At 43.8% G+C, this 23,405-nt stretch overlaps 1 protein-coding gene across 1 annotated transcript in view; it reads left to right on the top strand.

Annotated features, from left to right (window-relative positions):
• Window positions 1-575: 575 nt before the first annotated feature.
• Window positions 576-23,405, top strand: part of TMTC1 (transmembrane O-mannosyltransferase targeting cadherins 1) — a 274,216-nt gene continuing 251,386 nt past the window's right edge. The window contains exons 1-2 of the mRNA XM_055318820.1: window positions 576-1,011; window positions 22,748-22,925. Coding sequence (XP_055174795.1) covers window positions 689-1,011; window positions 22,748-22,925 — 501 coding nt within the window. The 5' untranslated portion in view covers window positions 576-688. The remainder of the gene's footprint in view (window positions 1,012-22,747; window positions 22,926-23,405) is intronic.

Genomic DNA, 23,405 nt, shown 5'->3' with positions numbered 1-23,405 from the left:
GCCGTCGGCGAGGTGCGGGCAGAGCAAGGGGCGCTCAGGGCGAGCGGCCCGGGCGCCCCCGAAGCCCCCGCGCAGGGCGGGCGGAGACCCTGGGCGGAGCCGGGACGGGGCTTCGGCAGCTCGGGGTCCCCGCGCCCCCCCCCCCCCGACGCCCAGGCTGCAGGCGCGGGGCGGGGCGGGGCGGGCGGGGGCCGCGGGCTGCAAGCGGGCACTTCCCGGGACGCGGCCGCCACTCTCCTCGGGCGCGCGTGGGGTGCGCACCTGCTCGGCCCGCCCTGCCCGGGCCCGGGGGCGCCCGCGGAGGAGCGGGGCGGGGGGCGCCAGGCGGGACCCCGGGGCCCCGAGTCCGCCTCCCGGGCACCCCACGCCGCGGCCCCGCTCCACCTGCGCGCCGGCCCGGGCGGCCCGGGTCCGGGGATGGAGCGGGGCGGGCGGAGGCGGGAGCGAGCGGGGCATGCGCAGTGGCGCGGAGGCGGCGGCGGCGGCGGCGGCGGCGGCGGCGGCCGCGGGGGGCGGGGGCGGGGGGCGGCTGTTTATCTGCGGCGGGGCCAACTCGGCGGCGCAGGCGGCGGCGGAGCGCGGGGCGCCGGCGGCGGGTGCCGTGCCGCCGCACCATGCCCGGGCCCCCCTCCGGGGAGGATGCCAGGCGCCCGGGAGCGGCCAGGGCAGCGGTGGCGGCGGCGGCACGATGGTGGTGACCGGCTGTGCCCGCGGCGGCGGCGTTGGCGGCGGCGGCGTTGGCGGGGACCGCGCGCCCTCCCGGCCGCGGGGCTGCGGACTGGCGCGGGTCGGGGCCGCGGCGCTGCTGGCCGGGGCGAGCTGCCTGTGCTACGGCCGCTCGCTGCGGGGCGAGTTCGTGCACGACGACGTGTGGGCGATCGTGAACAACCCCGACGTGCGGCCCGGCGCCCCGCTCCGCTGGAGCATCTTCAGCAACGACTTCTGGGGCAAGGGCATGGCCGAGAACACCAGCCACAAGTCCTACCGGCCGCTCTGCGTCCTCACCTTCAAGTGAGTCGGGCCGCCTTGCCCACCGCCCCCCCGGCCCCCCGACCCCGCGGCCCCGCGGCCCGAGCGAGGGGAGAAGTTGCGGGACCCGCTGGAGGGGGCGCGCTCGTTTCTCCTCCTGCGGCCCGTGCGCCTCCGCGCCTCGGTCTGCCGCCGTCCCCGCCGCTCTGCTCGGGGTCCCCGGGCGCCCGGGGCGGCTGGCGGGGCGCGGGCTGCGAGTTGGGATCCACTTTGTCAAGAGTCCGCGCTGCGGGCGGGCCGCGCTCTGGAGCGAGGCCGGGCCGGGGGGAGATGCCCCGAGAGGCCCCGAGAGGCCCGGGCCGGCCAGGCGCGAGCGTGCGGGCGCCGGAGTCCCGGACGCGAGGCTGCGGTGAGGATGCCTCCAAGTTGGGGGTTTCCCGAAGGCTTTAGGGCAGCCTTGCTGGGGGCGAGAGGAGGAGCCCTGTGGGGCCGCGATCGGGGGACAGGAGGCGAGAGCCCGGCGCTGCCGGGGCTCCCGGGTTTTGGGGACGCGGCGCGGAGGGAGCGCATCCCCCCCACTCCCCCCCCCACCGCCCTGCACCCTTCGGCTGCTCCCCGAGCCTTTCCAGTCTGCAGGTCTGCGGAGGGGCTCGCGATTTCGATTTTAAAAGATGCAAAGCAAAGGAACGCAGAAGCGTGGGATCCCCGGGGATCCTGGTGTCCCAGTCGAAATAGTTTTTGTTTTACAACCCTCAGAGTCATGATTCAGCATTTCTGGTGTGAATAAAGTGTCAAGGGAGCCGAGCGAACGCCAGGTTTTTGTAGGGTGGAGTATTTTCTTGAATTTGAAAGAGGGCTTGCTTCACGCGGAAGAGGAGGAGAGGAGGGGCTTTGCCTGAGCGCGGTCGTCTACACCGCGAGCCCGACTCAACCCCTCGTAATTTGGCTCAGCATTAAAGCTTACAGTGCGCCGGACAGAAACTTGAAATAATATTGGTTCAGTATCCTCCGTATTTTAAGCCTTTTGCAGTGGGTGTAATGTGAACCCGTCTTTATGGTGATGGTCATTCGAGACGGGATAGGCAGCTTGAAAAGCTCGCCTCTGGCCAGGAGGCCAAGGTTTCTTGACAGGTGGCTGTGATGACTCAGGAAAGGAAACCCTAGCAGTTGGCGGTAATTCATGGGCTTTTGACTTAATTCTTCCATTGAAAATTCAGTGTTTTAAAAGAGGGCGAGGAAATTGCACATTTGACTCGGAAGAGAGTATTTTAGAAACATTTGTCTCTTTGGAAAGTGGTTTTGGTTTTTTTGGCTGAAAGATAACCTCAGCTAATGACGGAGTTTCTCAGTTTTCCAAATGTTTCTTAAAATCTCAGATGGTACAAATATATATGTTCATCTTCTAGATTGATCTGCTTTATTCATTTTTTACAGTGAGGGAAGATGGTTCGTTTCAGGTGTGGAAGCTCACAGCATGAGCTGTGCTTGGCTTGTAACAGCCCTGGAGACCAACTGGATGTGAGCATTTTCCATTTTAAAAGGTCAGGGCCAGGGCGCCTGGATGGGTGGCTCAGTCAGTGAAGCGGCTGCCTTCAGCTCAGGTCATGATCCCAGGATCCTGGGATGGAGCCCCGCATCGCATCGGGCTCTCTGTTCCCCCCAAGAGCTGCTTCTCCCTCTCCCTCTTTGGCTCCCCCTGCTTGTGAGCTCCTGCTCTCTCTGTCAAATAAATAAATAAATAAATCTGTTTTATTTTATTTTTTAAAGCCAGGGCCAAATGCCTGTGCCCACTTGGTGGAAGGTGGGGAAGATGTTTTCACTTCTTCACTTTCTAAAATGTTTCTTTCATTCATGCTGGAGATGGCAGGGAGAGAAAAGAGAGGAATGGGGAAGGGAGTAGACAATGATGCAAGCATGTTAGCAAGGATTTAGGGTAAGGGGGGAAGGGGGAAGGAGAGTTGCAGGGAGGGGCCAACTGCTCACTGTGTACTCATTGGTTACAAAATGCAGATTGGTGTCTAAAACTATTGCTCTTTGTATATCTTTTTTTTTCCTCTTTGTACATCTTATCTCACTGGCTATGTAAGATAAATGTAAGATAATTTTTTTTTTTTTTGAGTGGATTGAGTTGCAAATCTAGAGAGCAACACTAATTGGAAAAGGGGAGATATCGCTTCAGAAAGAAAAAACTCATGTTTCTGGGTTCACAGGTGTGGATTAAAATAAGACCCGGAAGCTTTCTCCACACTGGGTCTTCTTGTGCAGCAGCATGAAGAGGGGCACGTATAAGGGACGGCACTGATGTTAGACCCACACAACCTTAAACATGTTGCAAGGAAGGACAGAAAACCACGTTTAGTAACTACTCAGTGTGAACCAAACATCGGCCTAGGCACCTTACATAGAATATGTCATTATGATTTTTATTTTAGGTAGTTGGTGAAAATAAAGTTATAGTAGCCTTTTAAATATATATACACACTTCTAAGTATATCTTAAGCTAGGCTTGTTTGAATAAAAAAATCTGGGAATTTAGGGATCCCTGGGTGGCACAGCGGTTTAGCACTGCCTTGGGCCCAGGGTGTGATCCTGGAGACCCGGGATCGAGTCCCACATCGGGCTCCCTGCATGGAGCCTGCTTCTCCCTCTGCCTGTGTCTCTCTCTCTCTCTCTCTCTGTGTCTCTCATGAATAAATAAATAAAATCTTAAAAAAAAAATCTGAGAATTCAAGATCATTTTAAATTATTTTTATTGTGGTAAGAACACTTAACATGAGATTTGCCACTTAAAAATCTTAAGAGCACAATAAAATATTATTAACTGCAGGCAAAATGTTGTACAGCAGCAGATCTGTGGCGCTCATTCCTCTTGTGTAATTGGAACCATATAGCTGCTGCACAGCAACGCTCTGGGCTCCCCTTCCCCCTGCCCTTGACAGCTGTCCTTCTACTCTGTTTCTATGAATTTGACTATTTTAGATACGTTATCTAAGTATAATCATGCAGTATTTGTCCTGGGACTGGCTTATTTCACTTAGCATAATGTCCTCTACCTCCATCCATGTTGTATATGACAGGATTTCCTTTTTTAAGGCTGAATAATACTTCATTGGATGTATATACTGCTTTTTTTAATCGCTTCGTCTGATCATAGGCAGTTAGGTTGTGTTCATGTCTTAGTTACTGTGAATATTGCTGCAGTGAACTTGGCAGTGCATATATCTCTTCAAGATCCCGATTTCAATTGTTCTGGATTGATAACCAGAAGTAGGATTGCTGGATTATAAGGTAATTGTATTTTTAACTTTTTGAGGAATCTCCATACTGTTCTCCATAGAGGCTGTACTTTTTACATCCCCACGGATAGTGTCTAATGGTTCTAGTTTTTCACATCCTTGCCAACACGTGTTATTATTATTATTATTATTTTTCCATAAAAACCAGCTTAATTGGTGTGGCAGAGGTGATAACTCATTGAGGTTTTGCTTTGCATTTCTCTGGTGATTAGTGATGTTAAGCATCTTTTCATGTGCCTATTGGCCATTTGTATGTCTCTCTTTTTTTTTTTTAAAGTATAATTGACATACAGTATCCTGTTAGTTTCAGTTGTATACCATAGTGATTTGGTGTTTTTATAATTTATAAAATGGTTCCCACTCTAAGTCTAGTTACCATCTGTCACTATAAAAATTTGTTACAATATGATTGACTATATTCCCTAGGCTACATCTCCATGATTTACTTATTTTATAACTGGAAGTTTGTACTTAATGCCTTTCACCTATTTTGCTCACTCTACCCCCACCCCCTGGAACTAATTACCAATTATTCATTTCCTGTATCTGTGAGTCAGTCTCTGTTTTGTTTCTGTTTGGTTGTTCTGTTTTTTAAATTCCACATATAAATGAAGTCATATGGTATTCATCTTTCTCTGACTTCTTTCACTTAGCATAATACTAAGTCCGTAATACTAAGTCTCTAGGTCCATCCATGTTGTCACAAATGGCAAGATTTCGTTCCTTTTGATGGCTGAGTCTTTATTGGAGAAATGTCTGCTCAAGTCCTTTGCCCATTTTTTCATCTTTTTTTTTTTTTTTTTTTTATCTTGAGTTGTAGGAGTTTCTTGTGTATTTTGGATATTAGTAACACATCACATACAGGCTTTGCAAATATTTTCTTCTGTTCCATAGGTTGCCTTTTCACTCTGTTGATTACTTCCTTTGCTGTGCAGAGGTTTTTAGTTTGATGTTGTCTCAGTTACCCAATTTTGTTTGTATTGTTTGTTCTCTTGGTGTCATATTTTAAAAAATCATTGCTAAGTCTAACTTCATAAAGTTTTTCACCTGCTTTTCTTTTTTCTTTTCCATTTTTTTTTTAAAAAAATATTTTATTTATTTATTTGACAGAGAAAGAGAGAGAGCACAAGCAGAGGGAGTAGCAGGCAGAGGGAGAGGGAGAAGTAGGCTCCTCGCTGAGCAGGGAGCCCAATGTGGCTCTATCCCTGGACCATGACTTGAGCCGAAGTGATGCTTGCCTGACTGAGCTACTCAGGCGCCCCTCCCCTGTTTTTCTTCTGGAAGTTTTACAGTTTCAGGTCTTACATTTAAATTGTTATCATTTTAAGTAGATTTTTGTGTACAGTGTAAGGTAAGGGTCCAGGTTAATTCTTTTGTATGTGGTTATTTTCCCAAACTGTTGAGACCATCTTTTCCCTGTTGTGTATACTTGGCCTTCATGTTGAAGATCATTTGATCATATATGTGTAGGGAAATTTCTGGCCTCTCTATTCTTTCCCATTGGTTAGTATGTTTGTTTTTATTCTAGTACCATAGTGTTTTAATTACTATAGCTTTGCGATATAGTTTGAAATCAGGAAGTGTGATGCTTCCAGCTTTCTTCTTTCTCAAAATTGCTTTGTATATTTAGAGTTTTTGGTAGTTTCAAATGAATTTTATGATTTTTTTCTATTTCAGTAAAAAAAAGTAATTGAGATATTGATAACGAATACAAGACTCTATAGATGTCTTTGGATAGTACATTTTAATAATAGTAAGTCTCCTTATCCATAAACTTGGGATGTCTTTTTATTTGTGTCTTCTTTAATTTCTTTTGTCAGTGATTTATAGTTTTAATTATACACCTCTTTGGTTAAGTTTATTCCTAAGTATTTTATTCTTTTTGATGCTATTGTAAATGGGATTGTTTTCTTAATTTTGGATAGTTTATTATTAGTGTACAGAAATGCAACTGAGGGACACCTGGGTGGTGCAGCAGTTGGGCATCGGTCTTCAGCTCAGGGCGTGATCCTGGAGTCCCCGGATAGAGTCCCGCATCAGGCTCCCTGCATGGAGCCTGCTTCTCCCTCTGCCTGTGTCTCTGCCTCTCTCTGTGTCTCTCATAAATAAATAAAATATTTTTAAAAATGCAGCTGATTTTTTTAATTGAAATATAGTTGATACATTTGCAGCTGGTTTTTGTGTATTGATTTGTATCACGTAACTTTACTGAATTTGAATATACTAACAGGTTTTTTTTTTTTTTTAAGTCTTTAGGGTCCTCTAACATAAAAGAGCAGTGTCATCTGCAAACAGATGCTTTTATTTCTTTTTTTCAATGTAAATGCCTTTTATTTTTTTACTTGGCTGATTGCCCTGGGTCCGACTTCCAGTACTAAGCTGAATAGAAGTGCAAGAGTGGGCATTCTTGTCTTGTTCTTGACTTAGGGAAAAAGCTTTCAGTTTTTCACCATTGAGTATAATGTTAATTGTGGGCTTTTCGTATGGGTTCTTTATTATGTTGAGGTAAATTCTTTCTAAACCTAGTTTTTGAGTTTTTACCGCCAAGGATATTGTCAGATGCTTCTCTTGCATCCTAGACATGATCATGTAATTTTTACCTTCCATTTTGTTCGTGTAGCATATAACATTAGGTAAATCGTGCATGTCGAACCATTCTTGAATTCCAGGGATAAAACCCAGTTGGTTATGGTGGATGTTCCTTTAGTATATGGTGAGTGTTCCTTTAACACACTGTTGAATTCAGTTTGCTAGTATTTTGTTGAGGACTTTTGCATCTGTGTTTATCATGAATGTTGGCCTGTAGTTTTCTTTTTATATAGTGTCTTTGGCATTAAAAAAAAAAAAAAAGAAACCCTTTTCATTGTGAGATAACTGTACATTTCCATGCAGTTGTAAATGATAATATAGAGATTTTCCTCCAATGTTAAAGCTTTTCATAAGTATAGTACAATATCACCACCAGGAAGTTGACATTAATACAATCCACAGCATTTACTTAGATTTTACTTTTTACATGTATTCTTTTTATTTTTGTTAAGTGTGTATTTAGTTCTATACAGATGTCACATGTAGATTTACAAGGTTACCATCACAGTCAAGACATGGAACGGTTTCATCACAAGGATCCTTCCTGCTTCTTTAATATCGCTATAAACACTTAATTCATAACAACCCCTTAATCTGTACCACCCCACTCTGCTCCATAATCACCACTAATCTGTTCTCCATGTCTATAATTTCATCATTTTGAGAATGCTATATGTGGAATCACATGATATGTAACCTATTGAGATTGGCTTTTTTTTTGCATTTAGCACAATACTCTGGAGTTTATTCAGATTTGTTGCATATCCGTAGTTCATTCCTTCTATTGCTGAGTAGTATTCCGTTGTGTGGGTAGCCCAGGGTTGTCATTCACCTGTTCAAGGACACCTGAGTTGTTTCCAGTTTTGGCTATAACAAACAAAAATGCTATAAACATTCATTTATAGGTTTTTATGTAAACATAAGTTTTATTTCTTGGGGATAAATGTCCAGGATTGCAATTGCTGGGTCACATGGTGGTTGTGTATTTAGTTTTTTTAAGAAAGTGATAGTTTTCCAGAGCTTTTTATACCATGTATGAGTAATCTAGTTATTTTGCTTCCTCACCAGCATTTGATATTGTCACTGTCTTTTATTGTAGCCATTCTGATAGGTGTACAGTGATATCTCATTGTGATTTTAATTTGCATTTCCCTAATGGCTGAGGGTGTTAAATATACTCATGTGCTTATCTGCCCTGTGTATATCATCTTTGCTAAAATGTCTCTTTGTATCTCTTGTCCATTTCCTAAGTGGAGTTTTATTTTAATTTTTAATTTTTATTTTTTTGTGTTGAACTTTGAGATTTCTTTATATATTGTGGGTTCAAGTCCTTTGTCAGCTATGTAATTGGCACATATTTTCTCCTGTTCTGTAGCTTGTCTTTCCCAGGGCAAAATTCATACCTAGGTTGTTTGTTTTTAAACAATTTATTTATGTATTTGAGAGAGAGAGAGAGATTGAGAGCAAGAACCAGGTGCACATGAGAGTGGGAGAAGGGGCAGGGGGAGAGAATCTGCAAGCAGACTCCCCTCTGAGTGTGGAGTCCCACAAGGGCTTGATCCCATGACCCATGAGATCATGATCCAAACCCAAATCAAGATTCTGATGCTTAACCAACCGAGCCACTCAGGCGCCTCTCAAACCTAATTTTTAGGAGCACCTGGGTGGCTCAGTGATTGAGCATCTGCCTTTGCCTCATGTCCTGAGTCTGGGGTCTTGGGATCAGGTCCCTCATCTGGCTGCCCACGGGGAACCTGCTTCTCCCTCTGCCTATCTCTCTTCCTCTGTCTCTGTGTCTCTCATGAATAAATAAATACAATCTTTAAAAAAAAAAAAAACCAAAAAAACAAAAAACCTAGTTTTTATTAAAATAGTTTATTATCTTTGATTCAATGAATGTCACACATACTGAGAGCTAGAAATTACCTTAAGAGGGATCCCTGGGTGGCTGAGCAGTTTAGCACCTGCCTTTGACCCAGGGCATGATCCTAGAGTCCCGGGATCCAGTCCCATGTCAGGCTCCTGGCATGGAGACTGCTCCTCCCTCTGCCTGTGTCTCTGCCTCTCTCTCTCTCTCTCTCTCTCTCTCTGTTCATCATGAATAAATAAATAAAATCTTAAAAAGAGAGAAGAAAGAAATTACCTTAAGAAAGAACAATAAATAAACACAGTAATAAATAAAGCTGTGTAATGCTCATTACTATAAAGGTACTTGCATGTATGGAAAGCTATTAATCACAGGTTTTCTCAAGGAAGAAATCTGCTGAAATCGGAATGAGGGAATGGATTTTCAATCTTTTGAAAAATAAATAAATAATTCATAAATTAAAATATTTATTTATAAAATATGTTTTATAAATAAAATATTTATCAAATATGTTTTGTAAATAAAATATTTATCAAATAAATTGATGAATTTATTCAAATATTTATTTGAATTAAAATTATTCAAATATTTGATAAATATTTTATTTTTTATTTTTTAAACTTACTTATTTATTTATTTATTTATTTATTTATTTATTTATTTATTTAAGGGAATGCATTTTTAGAGTGCCTACTCTACCAGTTTGCGGGGCAGGGTGCAAAGGGACAGGAAGGCAGTTTACAAACATCTGGTGGCTTTGTGCTATGTCAGTGAAACGAAATTGAAACTTTGTTTTTTTGGCAACCGTTTCCCTGCATTGCCCTAGGTTGTGCGCTGGAGATTTCTTGGGGCTCTGGGAAGTGAAAGTGAAGCGACCCAGTTGGGGGTCGGGGGCGGGGTCCGCGTGGGGTGGGTGCGGTCCCAGGCCTGCGGGACCTGCGCGCTGGTGTGCGCGCCCTGGAGCTGGCTCCGCGCCCCCGGAACTCTCCAGATCGCGGTGCTATAGCAACTTGGAACCTGGTGCAGGTGTGAGCGCAGCCCTGCAGGGAGGAGCGTCGTCAGCCTGTTTACAGTCGCTGGCATCGGTCGGTCGTGAAAGTTGGAGCCTGAGAGGCCGTGGCCGCGGCAGTACAGCCCGGTTCACCCTCGTGGCCTCGGGCTCCTGCTTCCCCTCCCCGGCGTGCGGCCCGTGCATCCTCCCTCCCGAGCGCCTGCCCCCGGCCTCTGACCCAGACGGCCCGCAGCTGCAGCTTGCCGGGCGCTTAGCTGTGAAAGGGCAGGCCTCCCCCGAAAATCCCTCCTGCTGTGTCACCCCTGGGGTTCCGCTTCTCCAGGGGCACTTTAACTGATATAAAGGGTCATCTCTGTGTTCCTTGAAGTGAATTTAGAATCCTGATGAATTTCTGTTCCTAAGTCAAATCTTCTATTCGGTCTTTCCCTAAGATCATTTCCGAGGGCACACAGGAATATTTTTGGACCATTGTAGAGCAGAATCAGAACATCTGGGGAAACTTAATCTGCAGCAGTAACCTTTTTTTTTTTTTTTTCTTTTTCTTTTTTTGCTGCTTTATCCTCCATTGGCCATGACCTGTTTTTTAACTCCGGAATCAGGACATTAAACACATTAAACATGTTAAGTCACTCTGTAGATACTTAATTGACACAGAACCAAGACCCATGATGCCCATAACCCTCACCATGACAAATGGCCTTGATTGATTTTAAAAGATGTTGAGCTTTTGAATTTTATTTCCACTCCATCCCTTTCCTCTTGAGAAGAAGCTCCTGCTGGATCGTTAGCAGTGCCATTCCACATCAGGAAGCAAGGAGAAGCTTCCTTCAACAAGAAAAAAAGCAGGGTTTTTTTTCCCAAGGTAAAGACGGGAAACTAGGGCAAATTAAAGGACCTTAAACTCTTGGTTCTCATTCCATGTTTAGGCTACTAGATCATAGTAGTCCACCAGTTTGCTATAAAGGTTTGTCTTACTGAAGGCTTCTGATGGTGATATAAACTATAAGAGTGAAAGTGGGTGGTTTAAAATGTCAGAGTTAAAAAATAGAATATCTTAATATGTGCAGCTGTAAGGATTTGCAACATTTTAATGCTTGGATCTGGAGAGGGTTTTTTTTTTTTTTTTTTTTTCAGCAGCAGTTTGCATCTTTTAGTCACAGATGAAAAGCCAACCATGAAAATCAGCTCTAGCCTCTGTGCCCAAAACCTAAAAGAAATGGTGGTGTGTTCATTTTGGTTCTATTCCTTTTGATTTGTCCCTCTTTGTTTTTTTTTTATTTTTTTTATTTTTTGTTTTATTTTATTTTTTTATTTATGATAGAGAGAGAGAGAGAGAGGCAGAGACATAGGTAGAGGGAGAAGCAGGCTCCATGCACCGGGAGCCTGACGTGGGATTTGATCCCAGGTCTCCAGGATCGCGCCCTGGGCCAAAGGCAGGCGCTAAACTGCTGCGCCACCCAGGGATCCCGATTTGTCCCTCTTTGGAACTCATTTTGAGATAGTCTATTGCAGCAGAGCTGATAGGTTTGTGTTCTAAGTCTATGATGGAAACACATGGAGATTGTTTGGCTGGATTGTCTAGGGTGTTCAATGATAGATATAGCCAAGGAAAAATATGATTGGAGGCAATAAAGATTTTATAGAGAAAAATGAAGAAATGGCCTCTGAAAATTGCATGCCAAATTAAGGTTTATCTTAGAAACCCCAAAAGGAGGAGGTTAAGATTGTTGTCCCTTAGCATATGCCTTAGATGTGAAATGGGCTTTAGACTGCAGTCTGGCAGTGTAGGAAGGATGGAAAATGAGAGGAATTTATTTTTGAATTATGAGGATTTTTATAGGTGAATCTCTGAGTGAAGGCTTGGAAAACACTTTTGGAAGCAATCCTTTTTTTTTTTTTTTTTTTTTTTTTTAATCAACACATGTCTTTTCTGTCTTCCTTTGGAGCTACAAGTCATGTTTTTCCTAACTTTGAATATGTAGTCATTCCACTTAAAAAGACAGGGACGAGGGGAGGAATGCTTGGTCATGCCAGAGCAATGGCACTGTTACTTTTCCAAATGAGAAGAAATGGCATCTGTTCTACAAGACCCAATTGATCTGACCCCTGGCCACCCCTCTGACCTCTAGTCCATCAATCTGCACCTCCTTCTACCTCTGCTAGCATTATACAGCCCTGTGCCCTAATAGGCCATACCTGCTGCCTGGGACTCTTGCACTTTGCACTTCCTGGAATACTCTTCCCCTAGACCTGTCAGTCTTTGCTCTCTTGCCACCTTCAATCTCCGCTCAAATGTCACTTCCTCCTTGACACCTTCCCTGGCTTCCAATCCAAAATGGCAGACTCTCCTCTGTTTCATCCTCATTCTCTCATTCTCTGTTCTCTTTCTTTGCCTTAGCTCTCTGGCAACATGGATTTATTGTTGGTTTTTATCTTCTCTCACTACTGTGAAAGCTCCATCAGGTGTATCCTTAGCACCTGGAACTGTCTGCTATGCAGAGTAGGGGCTTCATAAATGACTGTTGAAAGAGTGAATGAATTAATCATTTTTGTGAATGCTTAACTTTTTCAGGTAAATATTTAGGCAGAGCTACGCTTTTATAATATAAACAAAAAAAGTCTGCTTATTTCTTGGTTTATTTACCTTTATTCTTCTGTCAGAGAAAAGTGGAGGCAGGTAAAGAATTTCCTGGACAGGGATCCCTGGGTGGCTCAGCAGTTTAACGCCTGCCTTCCGCCTGCGGTGTGATCCTGGAGTCCTAGGATCGAGTCCCACATCGGGCTCCCTGCATGGAGCCTGCTTCTCCCTCTGCCTGTGTCTCTGTCTCTCTCTCTGCCCCCCCCCTCTCTCTGTGTGTCTTTCATGAATAAATAAATAAAAATCTTTTAAAAAAACACAAACGCTTGGAATTTCCTGACTTATGGGAGTGTCTCTGTGGCTCACAGTGGGTCCCGAAATCACACTTGAGTTTATGCTAAGGAAGAGGTAACTCATAGTGGGCCTCCTGATACTTTCAGAAAGTGGGCTGGCTGTGCTGGAAAGACCAAAGCATGTGTGATTAGAGAGATGGGACTTTGAGCTACATACCAGCCCTACTTTCCTTTTTTTTTTTTTTTTTAAGATTTTATTTATTTACTCATAGAGACACAGAGAGAGAGAGAGAGAGAGAGAGAGAGAGGCAGAGACACAGGCAGAGGGAGAAGCAGGCTTCATGCGGGGAGCCCAACATGGGACTCGATCCCAGGTCTCCCGGATCACACCCCGGGCTGCAGGTGGTGCTGAACTGCTGCGCCACCGGGGCTGCCCTAGCCCTACTTTCCAACCTCCAGGCAGGGTAGGTGGTGCTGGAGTTGGAGTTCAGTCACATAGCCCATGATTGAATCAATCAACCTAAGTAATGAAACCTCAGTTAAAAACTTGACATTGAAGCTTGGTTGGGTTTCTCTGATTCGTAATCCTACATCATTGTGCTGAGGGGGTGTTGTGTCCTGAAGACATAAGAAGTTTGTGTTTGGAACCCTTCCAGACCTATCTCTATGAGTCTTTTCTTTTGACTGGTTTTGATTTATATCCTTTATAATAAAACTGAAATTGTAAGTATATGCTTTCTTGAATTCTTTGAGTCATTCTTGGAAATTATCAAACCTGAAGGAATTATGGGAACCCCCAAATTTGTGGCCAGTTGGTCAGCAGTGCAGGTAGCCTGGGGACCATTGAACTTGCAGCTGGTGTCTGAAGGGAGTGGGATCCGATGCGGCAGGACTTTCCCTCACCTGAACTCTGAGTAGTCACTCTTAGAAATTGTGCTGCCTCTAAGAACTTTACCAAACACTTACCTTTATTTTTTTATTTTTAAAGATTTTATTTATTTAATCATGAGAGACACACTACAGAGAGAGAGGCAGAAGCACAGGCAGAGGGAGAAGCAGTCTCCATGTAAGGAGCCGGACGTGGGACTTGATCCCAGGACTCCAGGATCACGCCTGGGCCGAATGAAGGCAGACGCTCAACTACTGATACACCCAGGGACCCCAACACTTACCTTTAAACAAAAACACATTTGCTAAAAATTGACAACTCAATTGTAGCTATAACACTATATATTATATTTGATCTGTTAATTTTTATTATTTGCTGACTCTGCTTTTGATGATTTTTTCTGGGACTTGCTGTCTTCTAGATAGGGTGACAGATCTTGTCTTCAATTTCCCCACTGTTTCTTTGATGCAGTTGCTACTCTGAGCATTTATGTGACAGTAGTGATAGTAACTGCCCCCTGAATGGATGGGGGCTTCTGACAAGCTCCTCTTCCTTTGTTCCCTCCCCGTAGCTTCCTCGTAGCCAGGTGAGAATGGGATGCCTGGAACATTCATGCCCAAACCATGGATTTTGTTTGTGTCTCAGAGCACCAGCCTCCCTTCTGCACTGTTGTTTGCATCAGTGCTTGCAAATCACATCCTTTGGTTCTTTGATACATTAAGTGATGATGATTTGCTGATTTATTCCTGATACTAGAGGGAATGCAGAAGAAGAGCAACCGAAATGATTAAGGGCCAAAGGGAATCTCCTTAGAGGAAAACGAGAAAAACCAGATGTTGTTATTTATTGGTTGAATGATCTAAGAAGACTATGGAAAGCACTTACAAGCATTTGAGAGCTGAGTGGTTGGCAAGAGATGGGGAAGAAGAAAAATGAATGGCAGTAGAGGAAGACAGGAGAATGTACTGTGTTCAGTTGTGGGCTGTGGAAACTCAAGGAAAGTGTTGGAGAACCCAGTATTGGGGACAGGGGAAACAGATGATAAAGGGGGGTACATTTTATTTTTTCTTTCCTCTGGTTTGTAATTCTTATTGGCAAAGAATGTATGTTGTGTCATTGCTGAGAAAATTGAATTTTCCTGGTAAGCGTGGCAAATGTACGTAGCCTTCCTTTAAGCTCTGCGACGCGTGTCTCATTGTTCTGAGTATCACCTGGTTCGAGTCACTGGGTTTCTTGGGACAGATCTCTGGGTCCCATTTCAGATTTACTGACTTGGGATATCTTGGGGAGGGATGGTGGAATTGGCTCACCAGGGGATTCAGAATCCTGGGAACCACTGGGACTCAATGGGAGCATATGTTACGTGAGGTTGAGATGCCAAATATCTCTGGTGTGATATAGAAAAAAGAATCCAAAAGCTCGTTGAAATAGGAATGTTGCAGTGCATTTATCACATGCCGCCTGCCCACACCTTCCTCCTACCACTCTACTACATTTCCTGAGAGGGCCAGAGGATTTTCCCTTCGCTGAGGCATTGAGAAATACATTAATGAGGGAGCACCTGCACCTCTTTGCCTTGGCTCTTTCTGTAGGCAAGTGTGATGTGGGTGATGCTGCGAATGAGGTGGGCTCTTTGATTTCAGTGGGGGTGATGGGATCCTGGAGAACCAGATGCCAGGTGGCAGAGCTTAGCTGCCAAAGACAAGGTGAGTGCGTTTACCATGATAGGCAGCAGGGATGTAGTGATAATCAGAATGTTGCGACCCCCTGGGAAGGATCACTGGTGCTGGTTAATTAATCACATTGTCCCTAGGAATGAAGTCGATGTGCAGCTCTCTTAAATGTTGCTTCATCTATATACCAGGAAAATTCCAGGTTCAGAGCCAAAAACCAGACTTGAGTCCGCACAGGGGAGAATCATGACCTGTTACGCAGGTTCCAGACCTCTCTGCCAGTTTATTGAGGTAGAGCTGTTTGACTGGAGTGGAGTTGGGGTCCCCTGGAGGAAGGATCCTAGTATATTCCATAGTAGAAGTTTCTTCCAAGGATAAAGACTGTTTTTGTTCTTTTAAAAACAGAATTATTTTCCAAAGGAGAAAATTAAGGGTAAGGGGCTTTATCTAGAGCTCCAGGCTATGTGAGCCAGAGGGGCAGCTAATGGCTTTCTCCTTCCTCCTCTGACTTTTCGGTGCTAAATTGTGTGACCCTGTGACCTTTTCTGGAAACCTGTGCCTCCTCATTGCTGTGAGCTCATTATAGTCTCACCTTTCTGGGCAGTTTTACAGGGAGGCAGAGGAGCTCAGATGGAAGAGGTGTATTTACGTTCATATTTGCCAAAGTCTGGAAGTCAGGCATGACCATTCAGATTTTTTTTTTTTTAAGATTTTATTTATTTGTTAGAGAGAACAAGCATTGGTCGGGCAGGGGCAGAGGCAGAGGGAGAAGTGCTCTCCCCACTAAGTGGGGAGCCTGATGTGGGGCTTAGTCCCAGGACCCTGGAATCATAATCTGAGCTAAAGGCAGATGCCTAACTGACTGAGCCACCCACATGCCCTTATTCAGATTTTTTTCTGGAAGAAAACAATTTCCTACTGTTCAGTTTAGCTTTAAATTAGAAATGAAGGCTAAATCAAATAAAATTAGAGGTTCTTATTGTTGAAAGGGAAATATGATCTTTTCACCTTCCAACTTAAGTTTATTTGCTCATTCAGTAAACTTTCATTTCAAATCTACTGTGTGCTAAGTGAGATGGATGAGAAAAAATAATTTTTTACAATGTATGAAAAAATGCTTATAATTTTTGAGGATTATAGAAGAGTTTTTAAAAACTGAGGAAATGAAATAATGGAGTACCTTCAGGGTGACATGGAACCTGAGAGACCATTCTTCTTAGGTGGTATTTTGGGTGGTCTGTTTTCCATGCCTCTACGTGGACAATTCTGGTTATCCAAACACTAATTCTAGTCTTAAAACACTACTTCTTTCTTTGAGCTGAAGTCTGTTTCCTGGTAAGTTGGCTTGTATTGTGGCACATTGTGAGTACTCGTGCCATCTAAATGGGCGCACATTTCCATGTAACCGTGTAGGCCCAGAATTGCCAGGTCTTCTAATATTTCAAGAGAAGCTGGAAATTTTTATATGAAATCATCTGCTCTAAAACTGTTGGTAAATTAAAGAAAGAAAGAAGAGGCATCGAGGTGAAACAAAATAATTTGCACGCTAAACTTGGCCTGTGGGCAGTCTCTTTGCAACATGTTTATGGACTGGATCTTCCTTTCCACTCTGAGAGCTACTTGAGTAAGTGCATTGCTTCACTCATTCATTCATTTATATGCATCCATCCATTTATCCACTTAATCTTGACAAATGTGAACCAGGCATTGTGCTGGACATAGCCATCGTATGGCAAAGATCCTTTCCCTTGGAGAAATTGGCATCATTTCTGTCATCTTTCTCAAGGCTGAGCTTTCTTCATTTCCTAAAGCCTGCTTTCCTGAGGCATCTTTTTTTTTTTAAGATTGTATTTATTTATTTATTTATTTATTTATTATTTTTTAAAAAGATATTTATTTATTCATTCATGAGAGACACAGAGAGAGAGGCAGAGACATAGGCAGAGAGAGAGAAGTAGGCTCCCTGTAGGGAGCCTGACACGGGACTCGATCCTGGGACTCCAGGATCATCCCTGGGCTGAAGGCAAGCGCTCAACCACTGAGCCACCCAGGCATCCCAAGATTTTATTTATTTATGTGAGAGAGGGAGAGAGACAGATAGCAACAAGAGGGCACAAGTGAGGAGAAGAGGGAGAAGCAGGCTCCCCACTGAGCAGGGACCTGACCCAATGGCAGATGCTCAACTGACTGAGCCATCCAGGGCAGCCCCCAAGGCCCAGTGGTTTAGCACCGCCTGCAGCCCAGGGTGTGATTCTGGGGGCCTGGGATTCGAGTCCCACTTCGGGCTCCCTGTGAGGAGCCTGCTTCTCCCCCTGCCTATGTCTCTGCCTCTCTCTCTCTGTGTGTGTCTCTCATGAATAAATAAATAAAATCTAAAAAAAAAAAAAAAAGTGATTGAGCCATCCAGGCACCCCCCTGAGACATGAGACTCCCCATCCTTCCAGCATCCTGAAGCTCTCTTATGAAGATGCCCCAGCAACCCAGAGGGGCTGCTGTCCCACTCTGGATTCCACCTACCTTCTGTCTCGGGCACACAGGCAGGATCTTCCCTCTTTCCTATCTGTGCTCCTGATAGAGTCTCCCATTGATTGATTTCTTTCTCTAATTATTTATCTGTTTAGTGTCCCTTTCTACTACTATGCTGTTAACTCCTTGGTAGCTGGTGCCATGTCTTCTCTTTGTATCTCTGGGCCCTACATAACATATAGTAGACATATAGTAGATACTCAATAAATTTAGTGAAATTATTATTTAGTGAAATTGAAGTGAAAATTATTCTGACTTGTGCAGTTCTTTTATGCAGTTTGGTCTGATAGCCAAGACACAATAACTCTTTGAATTTAGAGTAAATTAACAGCCGTTGGGCAATACTGTGTGTATCGTTTTAGTCTGGATTGCAAGTGTTTTGTTCTCTTTTATGTCCATGTGTGAGACTTTACTCTTACCCACAGGTAAGAGTCTACCTTACCTGTAAGAATTAATTAATATCAAGCACTTCAACTCTTTGTGAATCTGAGTCTCTAAGAATTAATTAACAGTATTAAGCACTTAGCATTTGTGAATCTTAGTCTCCTTAGTACAATGGACCCTCCTTCACAGATAAAGGTTTTCTGCAAGCTTGTTTAGCATACACAATAGATCTTGCTGAGTTTTTGATAGAAATATTGGACAGACCAGAGATAATGTCAGAATCTTGTGACTTACACTGAAGGTCTCCATCTAAGGAGACACTGGTTATTATTTACCACTCTGTGTTTGCTACAGATCCATCTTGTATCTTGTACAAAAGGAGATTCTTAAATGTTTTGATAAATGCCTTTGTAAAAATAAAGATGTATGGGACGCCTGGGTGGCTCAGCGGTTGAGCATCTGCCTTGAGCCCGGGGCCTGATCCTGGAGTCCCGGGGCCTGATCCTGGAGTCCCGGATCGAGTCCCGCATCAGGCTCCCTGAGGGAAGCCTGCTTCTCCCTCTGCCTGTGTCTCTGCCTCTGTCTCTCAGTGTCTCTCATGAATAAATAAATAAAATCTTTTAAAAAAATAAAGATGTGATGTGTCTGTCACGCTCCCTGTTATATTAAAATGGCAGTTTAATCGGTTAAAACCCCTTTTTGTGAACCCATAGTGACTCCTAGGATCAGAGATTCTTTTTCCAGTGCTCACAGATTACATTCTGCGAGTATTTCATCTCAAGCTCATTTGTCTATAGTTTGGAGAGTTCACTCTCCATCTTTTTAGATATTTGGGAAACTCTTCTAACTTTAGATTCTCAGTAATTTCTCAAAGCTTAGATTCACCAATATCTGGTACCATGTGAGGAGCTTCCAGTTACTTTAATTAGCACTGCAGTGGTTCCCCATTCAGTAATTTATTTTTACATTTTGGGATGAAATTGAATTCACTTATAAAACTAGGCATTTTGTCCTAATCAGTTTCCAGGAATAATAATTTGATGGCAGCTACAGTTGTAGTGAGCATAGCATAATGTATAAACTTGTCAAATCACTAAGTTGTACACTTGAAACTAATATAACATGGTATGTCAACTGTCTTGAAGAAAAAAAAAACAATCCCCCTCCAATAATCTATGTGGACACCTACACATTTTCAGGTATGATACATATGGACCACAAAGGTGACTCATGTACAATTTTTTGGAAGGGGAAAGTACCTCATAAAAGTGTGGTAATGATGTTACCACTGTTAATGATGCTTTTTACTTTTCAAGTGGTTGAGTAACAAATACTTTGGAAAAATAAGTCTTTTGTTCTCTTTTTGTAATCCAAAACTATGGTCTGAAGTATATTTGTGGGAACAATCAAATACATCTGGAATTTGGCTGATTAGATGTCTTGCCTTCTCTTTATTGTCATTTCTATGATCATTACAATAAGATGCATCCTTGTATATTAAAAGGAAAAGTCCTATTTCTTCTTCTACATATGCTCAATACTTCTGACACCAGATGTGTAGGGTTTTTTTCCACCCTGACCAACTCTCAGTGTCCTACACTATCGGAGTGTCCTACAATTCAATTTAATTCTGACAGTGCCTATCTGGAGTTAGAATCAGATCCCCCAGGTCGAAGGCCATTTCCACAATGCGGATCCCATTTCAGACACCAGGTGTAGTTACTGGGTCCCTAGGTTGCCTTATTTCTGTCCAACTTGGTTGCAAATTGAGGGTTCCCCTGACCGCCTCCTCACGTTCAATAATTTGCTCTAACGGCTCACAGACCTCAGGGAAACACTTAACGTTTGCTGGTGTATTATAGAAGGATATGACAAAGGATATAGATGAACAGCCAGATGAAGAGATCCTTAAGGGGTGGGGTCTGGAGGGTCCCAAGTGCAGGAGCTTCTGTCCCCGTGGAATTGGGGTGTGCCGCCTGCCCAGCTTGTTGATGTGTTCTCCAACCTGGAAGTTTTCCAAACCCTGTAGTTCAGGGATTTTTTATGGAAGCTTCATCAAGTAGGCATCATTGATAATGAACTCAATGTCTGGCCCCTCTCCAATCTCCGAGGATAGAGGAGGGAAAGGGCTGAAAGTCCTAAGCTTCTAATCATAACTGGATCTCTCTGGTGACCAGCCCGCATCCAGATGCCATCCAGGTGCCCACCAGGAGTCACCTTATTAGAAAAATCATAATCCAACTACATGGGGGAGTTCCAAGTGATTTAGGAGTTCTGTGCAGGAATCAGGGCCAAAGACCAAATATTAGAACAAAATTCTCCTAGTTCCTTTCTCACTTAAGAAATTACAAAGGGTTTACAGTCTCTACCAGGAGTTGGGATAAAGACTAAAATACATATTTCCTACTATATCACAATGTTGTATCTGTTTATCTATGTCTATATCTGCATCTGTATCTATATATGTCTGTATCTATCTTTGAATGCTTTTCTAGTTATTTCCTTATGGAAAATTCCTAGAAGTGGAATTTTTGGTCAAAAATTATGTATTTTTTTTTAAGATCTTATTTATTTATTCATGAGAGACACAGAGAGAGAGGGGGGATGGGGGGAGAGGCAGAGGGAGAAGCAGGCTCCATGCAGGGAGCCTGACATTGGACTCGATCCCGGGTCTCCAGGGTCAGGCCCTGGGCTGAGGGTGGCGCTAAACGGCTGAGTCACCTGGGCTGCCCCAAAGTTATATACTACTTAAAGCCTTTGGTACACATTGATAAACTTGAGACCTTCCCATTTGACACTCACCACCTGATTGTAAGATTGCCTGTTTTGTCTCATTGTCATGGGTGTGCAGTTTAAATGGATGGCTTAGTTGGTCTGGAAAGTTTAGCCTGATGGAGTAGACAGTCATATAAAACCAGCCTCAGGGGGATGGACTCTCTGGGAACTGCGCCTAAGTTCTGAGGAGAGGAATTGGTCTTGCCCTTCTCACAGTTCCACCATCCCGAGCTTTCTAATGTCAGCAACTCTCTGGCCAGAGGTGCATCCTCCTGTGCTGCAGTAGGATGCTCTTAGGTCTCCCCTGCCCGCCTTCTAGTTCACTGCCCATTTCTCTTTCCCTCTAGGGGCGCGGTTTCCCACACACTCCTGTCTTTAGGACCCTGGGGCCTGCGCACATTTGTGGGTCTGCCAACATGCAGCTAGCTTGAATCTTGCTTGGGAGCCTTGAGCTTGGATTCCACAGAGCAATGCATTTTTCTAGGCTTAGTGAGGACCATGATTACTTCAGTGGGAATGAAAATGGAGTCAACTAGTAACTGTGACATTTATATTCATGTGTCCAAATAAAGCTTGAGATGTTTAAAATTCTGTAGGTTAAGTTCGTTCATGAATCAAGACAAGTATTTAGAATATGCATACGCCATCGCTCAAGTTGACTTTTACATTCTCAATTGTTTTGGCAAAGAGGAGGTGTTTCTGTAAGAGAAGCAGATCAATGGCATGAGAATAAAGACATGGGATTACTGTTTCAGTAAAATGAGCTGGAATATAGACAGCTAACAAGCAGTCCCACTTAGGGTGAATATGCTCTCCTGAAAGAATCATACTCTGTACAACAGTATTTTTGCTAACAGAATCAGTTGGGGACATCATGTCCTGTTACTAAGTTTAAGCAATCTTCAGAAGTCTCTCTGTTCAGCGTGTCTATCTCAGGAAAGTATTTTTTAAGATGTTGAACAATAAATTTATCTTTTTTTTTTCTTTGTAGAGTGAGGGAGAGAGAGAGCATGTGAACGGTGGGGGGAAGGGGTGCAGAGGGAGAGGGTGAGAGAGGATCTTGAGCAGGCTCCATGCCCAGCACAGAGCTGATGTGGGGTAGGATCCTGCGAACCTGAGATCATGACCTGAGCCGAAATGAGGAGTCAGATTCTTAACCAACTGAGCCACCCAAGCTCATACATTTACCTTCTTTCTGTGATTCTTCTTAGTTTCTTCGTCATAACCCTAGCATTCAGATTTTGAGATCTATGGGAATTTATGTTAGAAAATATTTAATACAAATTCTAAAATGATGTGCTTTTGCTCATCCTTTTAATTTCAGCTGCAGCTGGTAATAGCCTCTTCAGATCCCTTGTGGGCTGGTAATTAACGATCATTCCAGGTGCATAAGCTGGAAATTTGGTTCCTGGTGTGCACTCTGGGTGAGAGAACATGTTCATGCTTGGTTTGTCCCAACTGTGACCACAGTCACAGTCTCGTGGATTTTTTCTCCTCTCCAGTGGCTTCGGCTCTGACCCACAGCACTGTGGACTTGCCTTTGAACACTCAGCTCCTTGGTAAGAGCCAGGAGTGAAAGTAAGAGTATCACGGAGTTGTTCACATTAGCCACAGAGTAAGGGAGAAACAGGCTTGGCCCCTGCCTGCCTGCCTTCTCAGTGAGGCCACAGAGTTTTCTGGAGTAATATTGTATTGCATTTGCAATGGTTTCTGCAGATAGGAAGATCCTAGGGAAAAACAAGAGTCACACATCTATGTTAGGAGATGATGTTAGGAGTCATTTAAAAATAATCGATGGTATAGCTAATCTTTTAAAATGATTGATTCCCTCTGCTTTCCTTGTGCTTAGGTTTGGTTTGCAGCTGATCGCATTTTTGTTCTTGTCTTTTTTTACAGGCTGAACATATTTCTGACTGGCATGAACCCATTCTACTTTCACGCAGTGAATGTGGTTTTACACTGCCTGGTGACTCTTGTCTTGATGTACACCTGTGACAAAGCTGTCTTCAGGAATCGAGGACTTGCTTTTGCTACAGCATTGCTTTTTGCTGTGCATCCTATTCACACAGAGGCGGTGAGTATCTTTGGACCTCAGTGAAACAAGGAACTAAAAAAAAAAGCTCAACTGATCTTTTTTTCCCCCCTTTCAAAACCATGTGAATTCAAAGCCCCACTGAAGTGTTTATCTTTATATATAAATCATTCTGCTTGACAGCTTATCTTTTTGAATGTTCACATGGCCTTCACAATTTAACTGCTTTTCCAAATAACCACTGTTATTATTACATATAGTAATAAATGGCCACAGCTCTTTATTTGAAGAAAATTTAAGTTCTAATGTGTTTTAAACAGCACAGGGCATTTTGAGGTACTTGTCATGCTGAGGCATTGTTCCTGCTCTACATTTGTATTGTAGCTTTTCTCTCTCTGCTTTATATTTATAATATTTGTAATGTTGAATTGTGAATGCAAGGGGAGACTAAAAAGTTAGACTGATGTTCTTCAAGTTAGAAAGACAGACTTACAGTAGGGACTTAGAAATAAGTTTCCCGGG

The sequence above is a fragment of the Nyctereutes procyonoides genome, unplaced genomic scaffold, assembly GCF_905146905.1.
Source record: "Nyctereutes procyonoides isolate TBG_1078 unplaced genomic scaffold, NYPRO_anot_genome, whole genome shotgun sequence".
Classification (NCBI taxonomy): domain Eukaryota; kingdom Metazoa; phylum Chordata; class Mammalia; order Carnivora; family Canidae; genus Nyctereutes; species Nyctereutes procyonoides.
The sequence above is the reverse complement of the archived record's forward strand: the minus strand, read 5'-3'. Positions and strand labels throughout refer to the sequence as shown.